General features: G+C 38.0%; 1 protein-coding gene across 2 annotated transcripts; it reads left to right on the top strand.

The window, feature by feature from the left end:
- The first annotated feature begins 3,308 nt into the window (after positions 1 to 3,308).
- On the top strand, positions 3,309 to 7,312 carry PLEKHF2 (pleckstrin homology and FYVE domain containing 2). Of its 2 annotated transcripts, none has more exons than XM_085304055.1 (2): positions 3,309 to 3,658; positions 5,000 to 7,312. In XM_085304055.1, exon 2 carries the CDS (start codon positions 5,014 to 5,016, stop codon positions 5,761 to 5,763), a length of 750 nt encoding a protein of 249 aa, XP_085160181.1. In that variant the 5' UTR covers positions 3,309 to 3,658; positions 5,000 to 5,013; the 3' UTR covers positions 5,764 to 7,312. The 2 variants fall into 2 exon arrangements, with proteins under 2 accessions (XP_085160181.1, XP_085160093.1); XM_085303967.1 differs by lacking the exon at positions 3,309 to 3,658 and adding an exon at positions 3,688 to 4,043.
- The last annotated feature ends 1,100 nt before the right edge of the window (positions 7,313 to 8,412 follow it).

Genomic DNA, 8,412 nt, shown 5'->3' with positions numbered 1-8,412 from the left:
TGGGCTTGGGGACTCCTGGGTGTTTGTACGCAGAGTCGAGCGTTACAACAGCATGAACAGCTAGGTTTGTGGGTTTTGACTGTTACAGTAGCCATAAGCAGAAATGATGTCTAAAACACTCCCCTTTCCTGGAGGTGTCTGACCTGTCCTGTTTGAAGCTCATGGCTGTATTTTGTTCTCACTTGTTTTGGGGAGGACTTAGGGTATGTTCCCAGCAGTTTACTATAGCTCAGGAATTGCAGGATCTCAAGACATTCAACACTATCTTGAGGACAGTAATCTAGTGTCTGCTTCTCATAGTGGCCAGTGCTAGGACTTTCAGCAGAAAGTTAAATAAATAAATAAATAAATTCAGCACATAGTTGGCAGATAGGATATTGTATAAAAATGCCAGCAAATAGTTGGCAATTAGGAGGATATTGCCACCCAGTTCCAGGACATACTCTGGTATCTTTCACAATATATCTGAATACACTTTAAGAAGAGATTGCTGTGATTTTTTTTTTAAAAGACTGATTATAGATAACCACATATAGCTTTGGAAACTGTGACATCTTGGAATCAAAGTTCCATTGTGTTATATTGCATATCAAAAGTGTAGAAGAAGTCTAGACATTCATTTATTTAATATCTTCTCCTTTTATGTGCTCATAGGAAGAAGAGGTGTACCTTGTTTTGTTTTGTATTCTTGTGAACTTGGGATGTCTCCTTTCATATTCCTAATTTTTCCGAATTCAGTTATTCTAGTCTTTACAATCAAGAGACTCTTCTGGCAATTTCTCATTGTCAYTACCTATTTCTGAACTCCCCTCCTTTCTGGAAAAAAAAGTCACTAAAAGTGAGTGAGCATTACTGCACAGGATTTCAGATTAATTCTTAATTTTAAATTCTTAAAGAACTTAAGCACTCTGACATTTTTCTCTGTATTTTATTTAAAATAAAAAAAAAKCTAAGCTCTTAGTATGGAAAAATACAATTCATGTCATGTAAGAAGATGGAAATGATTTATCAATAGTCTAGTGGCTCTCATTACTTCAATTGAGACTGGTAGGTAATTGTTTGTTGAACATTATAGACTAAAAATTAAATGCAGAAAAGAGGTGATCGTCTTGTCTTCCTTCCTAAATAGTCCTTAACTTGCCCCAAATTCTTGCCTGAGTCCAGCAAGTGGTCATTTCAAAAAGATGAAAGTAGTCTTCAGCACAAGCTCTAGAATCATGCATCTTGGTTTTAAATCATGATGAGTATTAAATGATCTTGGTTAAAATAATTTTTTGTAAGGTTGTCCTAGAAAGTATATGACTAAAACCTGTTGCCTTTTCTCTCTCTCTCTCTCTCTCTCTTTTTTTTTTTTGCCTTCCTTTTCTTCCTTCCCCTCTCCAGTGACTTGTATTTTGAAAACCTCTGGTGACCATGAGCTGTACACGGAGCTGTAGAACAGTGAGTGATTCTTACAGACCAGTGCAACTTCTTTAGACCAAGAGTTTGTTTCAGTGAAGCTTGTCAGCATGATTGCTTTTTTTCCTGTGGACTAGCAAAATCTTGTAAGAATTATCTATGAATTACAGTTGGTTATAACAGTTGGTTATAAAAATGCAAGATTAGAAGTGATGCATATTGATTTGGATCAGCAGAAAAGCGTATTGCTCTGTTCTCTATTCTTTGCACTCTCCTGACTGTGTTCCTTCCCAATGTTGCAGGGAACATGGGGGATATGCAATGAACCCTTATAAAACTCTGTTCTTCAGTAGTCAGTTATCTGTGTGTGCTCTTGCAGCGTAGGGCAATGRCAAATAAGCTAGAAAGCGTCTTGGTGTGTATGCTGATTTACGTTCCCTCTTTGGTACTTTCTCCTTGGTTGCCCCAACTATTACCATTCCATCTACCAACATTTCTGCTAACTAGCACTTGTATGTTCATAGGCATTGAAGCTGACCTCTTTAAAAACTCTTTCAGAATTTYTCCCAGTGCTAGTGCTTTGCCTGCTGGAAAAAAGGTGATGAGAGATACCTGGAAGGTGAAGACTTAAAACATCATCCCCCTCTCCTCCCAAGCTTTTGAGACTAGAGCTTATTGTTGAGTAAAACAGGTAAAGATAGGTAGTGTAACTCCCCAGGCACGTAATTTAGAATTGGGACTTGGAATGCTTAAAAGAAATGAAGCGTCTATTGAAAGGTATATTTTGGATATGCTTGAATAATCATTCATTTTAAAAGTAATGAAACAGACTGATGTAATCATCTGTTGTTTGCTGTTCTCAAAAAAATGTAACTGATTGTTTACTGTAATCTTCTGTTTTACATTGTTGCATACTGAGAAGTATTTTCTATGTGGGGAACTGTCTCACTAATTTCCTATTTATCTCCCTATCACTCTCCCCTCCCAATCCTAGCCCTAAAAGTCTCAATTTTGTTCTAATCCTGATGATCTGCCCTCTGATAATACCATACAGTTCTTGTAATGGCATGAAGGAGTCAGGCAGCATAAATCAGCATGGCTGGAGATGCACACTTAAAAGATGTGATTTGGCTTTATCTGCTGCTGCAGAAGGGTTCAAGGACTGCTGTGTCCACTTATGGACATCTCTTATAAAGGAATTTATGGACAGAGCTTCAAAAGCCTATAGAAGAGAAACAGGTATAACTAGTTCAGAAATATGTGACTGGTGGAGGAGATTGAAATAACTCACTTTTTTTCTTCCACCTGGACACATAGTTTTCTCTTCCCTAGAAATAACAGTACTATTCTAGTACTCAGAAGTTCTTTTTGAAGAAGATAGAGGCAGTTCTTCTCATTGAAGAACACAAAGAAATGAGTGTAATTTGCAGAAAAGATGAAAATTGTCTAGTGCATACCTCCCCTCAACTTGATCAAGTAAGGGAGGAGGTGAGCTGCTGGTTTAGGTTAGGCTGTTGTTTGGTGCATGCACCCTGTGTAGGTGTGCTTGCTTTGGCCTCAATGCCGCGCAATTAGATGTYGTGAGGAACCTTTCTATCAGTTGATTTCTGTGTTTTATCTTGACCTTCTGTAGATCAAAATAATGTCAGCTTTGGTGGCTTTGTAGCTCTACCATCAATAAATACAAAACTGTTTATCACATTACTTAAATATCATAACTAATGCTTAGGCATGTAATGAACATCCAGAGGAAGTACTGGAGGATACCCTTTATTAATAGATTCTTCTGCCTTCRGTGTCAAACTCTGTTGAAACAAGATGATGTAGCATGCATAGCTTAAAAAAAAAGTTTCAGTTGCATCTGAGTAAGCCCACTTGTGAAACAGTTTTAGTTGGCTAATTTCAATTATTTTTCACAAAACTAATTTGTCTTAAAGCAGTAAACTATAGTTTTTTTTTAAAATCACATTTAACCTTGGTAATGTGAATTTGTTTAATCAGATTAACTATATCATAGGTAAGGCCTGATGAGAGACTTCTCTGCAACTGGACTTCTATGCAGAAGTTTAATCTGTCTTTTATAAGGAAATATCTGCGGTGTAGTGTATACTTTTTAAGTCAACGTTTTGCCAGCGTCTGAGAGTCTTTGAACAGAATCAAGGTTTTGTTTCAGCCTGGTTTGTTCTTCATTACAGGCTGATCCTGTACTGAAGGCAGGCAAAGTATATTTAGAAGAGAAGACAGGTGAATGGAGGGGACTGTAAGTAGGATCGTGTTGGGAAATGTGGGTTGTAGGTACTGGAATTGTGGCTTATATGCCCTCCTTCAAAAGAAGGGGAGTCCACTAATAGATGTCACAAACATCAACTCATCAGTAGGTAAAAAAGGAACAAGTAGGAGAGCTATCTCCTGGAAGTCTAGAGAAAGGTCTCTGCCTTTGGCCCCTTCTGAGGTGGCACGTCTCATTTGCCCTTGGCTCTAACGATGGCCTCGTGGTTTTATCAAGCGCACAGTTCTCAGAAGTCCCGGTTGTCCTTGCAAGGATCTCGGTAGCAGATTTGGAGCTGACTGACATGAGTTTCCTTTTACAATCTTCTGCCCGGAAAGCTCTGGATAAGAGATATACTAAACAGCTGCTTACAGAAGTATGTATTGCTATAGTTTGTTTTCAGTTCACCTTTGAATAATGTAAGCTCTTGCTCTTACTTGCAATTTGGGAAGGAACAAGGGGTGATTTTAATGCAAAATTGAAATGGAAGTACTGTGTTGTTTATCAGCACTGCTTGAAATACAAGGGCTTCCTGCCTGAACTTATAATCAGTGCAGGTTACTTATGTGTTTTCATGAGCAGATGAGAGGTGCGTGACAGGACCTTGGGGCGGGAGGGAGGTCCATCTCTGTGTGTTGTGTAGTCACGATAGACAGAGGTACAGTTCAGGTCATGTGAGGGGAGAGGCAGTGGCAAGCAGACAGTGGGCTACCGACCTGTCGCTTATTCGCTGCCTGTATCTGAAGAGTTTGCCATGAAAGCAGGTGGTGGAGAGTGCAGACTGGCTAAAATACTTCTAGTATATGGATTTATGGGTTTTGCACGTGATTTAAGGTTTATATTCTGGAAAAAAGCAATTCTGAGCCTACTGAGGATGGTGCCTTCCTATGTGAACATCATTTGTGTTTGTCCTGTTAATGTTGGCTGAGCAGCCTGGTGACTCAAGTTAAGTTAATGCTTCTGTCAGTGTTAGAATTCAGAATGGTGGGTGACGCTTTCTTTTATTACCCAGAGAGTGGGAACAGACAGACATAAGCACKAAACCAGCATGCATGAACCGTACTAGAGGGGGAAGCCTCCTAGTTTGTCTCAGAAGCTCTGCAAAGCAGTACCATAAGTGCCATCTGTGTGGTAAAGATAGCTGTCAGCTGGGAGCTGGATGGAACATTTTTGCTTCTGAAAAAGACTAATTGTTGCTAAAAATTCCTAAGTGTTAATATTTATTTAAATCTAGCCCAAGTTAGTGTCTGTGAGCCAGCAGATACTTTCCTTGTAGATGGCTGTTGTTGAATCCATTTTGTTCTAATGACAAACCTTTCTTTCTAATCTTAGGATTCTTTTGAAAGATGGTGGATCGCTTGGCAAACAGTGAAGCAAACACAAGACGAATAAGTATAGTGGAAAACTGCTTTGGAGCAGCTGGTCAACCTTTGACTATTCCTGGTCGTGTCCTGATTGGAGAAGGAGTATTAACAAAGCTTTGTAGGAAGAAGCCCAAAGCAAGGCAGTTCTTCTTGTTCAATGACATTCTTGTTTATGGTAACATTGTCATCCAGAAGAAGAAATACAATAAACAGCACATAATTCCACTGGAAAACGTCACTATTGATTCCATCCAAGACGAGGGAGACTTACGGAACGGGTGGCTTATCAAAACACCAACGAAGTCTTTTGCAGTTTATGCTGCCACTGCTACAGAGAAATCTGAGTGGATGAACCACATAAATAAGTGTGTTTCTGATTTGCTTTCCAAAAGTGGGAAGACTCCTAGTAATGAACATGCAGCTGTTTGGGTACCAGACTCAGAAGCCACTGTGTGCATGCGCTGTCAGAAAGCAAAATTTACACCTGTCAACCGTCGTCACCACTGTCGCAAGTGTGGCTTTGTCGTGTGTGGGCCTTGCTCTGAAAAGAGATTTCTTCTGCCAAGTCAGTCTTCCAAGCCTGTGCGAATTTGCGACTTCTGCTATGATCTTCTTTCTACTGGGGAGATGACTGCTTGTCAGTCTGCTAGATCGGACTCCTAYAGCCAGTCACCTAAATCCCCTTTAAATGATGTGTCTGATGATGATGATGATGAAGACAGTAGCGATTAAGGACCATTTTTTTTCCATGTTTTGCAATTGGTATTTCAAACCATATGGAGCTGCTTTTGCAGGATGCCTATAGTCAGGTTCCTCAGAAAAATTCTGTTTTAGCCATAACATATGCCTGAATATCTACAACTATGATGTGCCTCAATCTATGAATTCTCTAGACAACAGATTTTTCACTCCTCTGCAGGGATAGACTGTTGCAAATGTTATCAGATAATTTTCCAGCTTCTTATACTTGAGTTATGTCTAGGTTACACTTTCGTGGAAGATTGGAAAATATATTGTACTTTCTTAATTTAACAACCCATACCTTCTTATGTTTTGTGTTGATATGTTATGTGGGTTTTCAGGATATAGGGAGGAAAAATGTAAGCATGTGTGAAACAGTCGTAAGTATTTTCATGAATCCCATAAAACTATATGTTCTGAYGATGCTACGTAGTGATAAATTGAAATGTGACCTAACTACAAACTTAAATGTTACAAAACTTGGGAATTATCTTGTTCTGCTCTTATTTATGACTTCCAGTACCAAGCAGTGCCTTGTAACAGTTGTGCTGATTCAGGAAGAAATGCATCTATTACTATAAATATTAACTGTATTTGCCTGATGCTGGTATGTGAGAGATTGTTGGTGCTATTGAAAATAACTGCTGTGTTCAMAATGGGATTTTGAGAAGATTGTATCTGTACACCCTCAGTGGATGATGAAGACCTAAATCACGTGTCCTCATCTGTACAGGCAGACCCAAAGACTCTGCAAATTCTTGCAGGCTTCAATGAGGTTTTCTTTGCAGGAGCTGCATTGCAACCCCCAAACTGGGGTTGCAATCTTGAGATAAGAAGCTTGGTGTGATTTTCACATGGGATATATACGTTTTCTTTACAAGATAGCTTATAAGTTTCAAACAGTAATTTGGCAAATGCATGCTGAAACTTCAATAGGATGGCGTAGCATTTTGCTGTGATAGCTTATATACTTCTGGAAATATTTCCCAAATGAACACTAACTTGTTTTTTTAAAAACATTAATGAGAGGTTTTTTGTCAGGAATTTATGTTGGCTTGTTTAAAAATAACCTCAAGTTTTAAACAAACAGCCTGCAAATATCCTTACGGAATTGGCTTTCCTTTTTACACAGCTGACCTCAGGATAAATGTGAGATGCAAGTTATTTCATTCTAAATGTATACCCAGGACCAAGAAAGATGTATCTAAGAACTATAAAATAGTCAGTGCAGAAAAAGTCTAGTATTCATTTTACTTTTAATAAGTTGTTGAATACAGAAGTGTCATGTTTCCTATATAAATGTTAAAAGTTAGATTTGTAAAGACTTGTTAAACCCTCAAATGCTATATTTCTATATTTTATAATAGTAGTCAATGCTGGAGAAAAACCTCTTTGAAATAATTGTATGGAAGTATAGTAGCAGCTGACTTTATAAAAAAAATTGTTAAACTTTTGTAGATCTTTAAGTGACAATTTCTGCACTGTTTGCCTTTGGCAATAATTGGGTTAAATATTTATTAAATAAACAATCAATGCTGCATATTGCACTAGTCTCCCATTTTGTACAGTCAGTCATCTTTTTTCTTAAAAAAATAAAAAAAGCAAAGCACTTCAAAGTTTTAGCCTTCAGAGTTCTCTAGTAGCTGAAGATGCACTTAACATCTTTAGGAAGGCACTCTAATAGTCTGCAATACATTGCTTCAGGTGAAAATCATGTTCATATGATGGGGCAATAAATTCCAAAATAATTTCTTTTAAAAGGAGTAAGGAGTGCTTGRTCTGCTTTGAAACAAACATTAAAAAAGGGAAAACACTTTGTGATAGAGATTAGGGACCAGGAAGACATTAAGATTTTTTCAGATAAGCAATAAACAGTTGTATATACTCAAAGACTAGGTGAAGTAAGTAGTTATATGTACTCATTCCTTGAAAGGCAGAGAAATGATGACCTGCAGAGTGGGAATATAGGCTATTCTGAGAATCCATTTTCAAGTAGTAGTGCTTACGTTTTGTGCCTCTGTTTCTCAAAAACAATTTTTGTATTTCAGGAATGGAGACTAAACTTGTTAGCTTCATTTTTTTCTACAGAGTTGCAATATGGACTTCCCATGTACATATGTTCTAATGACTAACAGTAATGTACATCCTGGTACAATTGCTTCCTCTTAAACTGTCAAATATTAACTTTTCTTGTTAAAGATTCCTTCTCGTGTACTTTTCCCAGTGTTTCTGTATGTTGTGCTTGCTTTTCAGCACTTTGGGGGGATGGGGAAAAGGTTGGAGAGAGTTGGAGCATATCCTATGTTTCTGCAGTTATGTTCTTGTACCTACTTCAAATATCTTTTGTTATCTGTGAATGACACTTGCACTGTGCTGCACTGATCCCTGAAGCTGTAACCAAACCAACGTTTGTGTGTGTGTGTGGGGGGGGGAACGTTTCATCTGAAAATGATGCATCTTGGCTCAAGCTTTTTGAGAAAGTATTAGGAAAAAAAAAAACTATGTTCTCTGGTAATACTCATATCCCTCCGTGGTATTTGCTGAAACTTTACAAAATGGACTTAACGTCAACTTCTCTTGTGTACTTCTCTTGAAAGGGCTCAGTTCATACTTTGTAATCTTGTTTTGTCAAATTATTTT

The sequence above is a fragment of the Rhea americana genome, unplaced genomic scaffold (assembly GCF_003343005.1).
Source record: "Rhea americana isolate MKP2758 unplaced genomic scaffold, rheAme1 scaffold_0, whole genome shotgun sequence".
In the NCBI taxonomy this organism is placed as follows: Eukaryota; Metazoa; Chordata; class Aves; order Rheiformes; family Rheidae; genus Rhea; species Rhea americana.
Note: the sequence above shows the minus strand (reverse complement) of the source record. Positions and strands in the feature narration are given on the sequence as shown.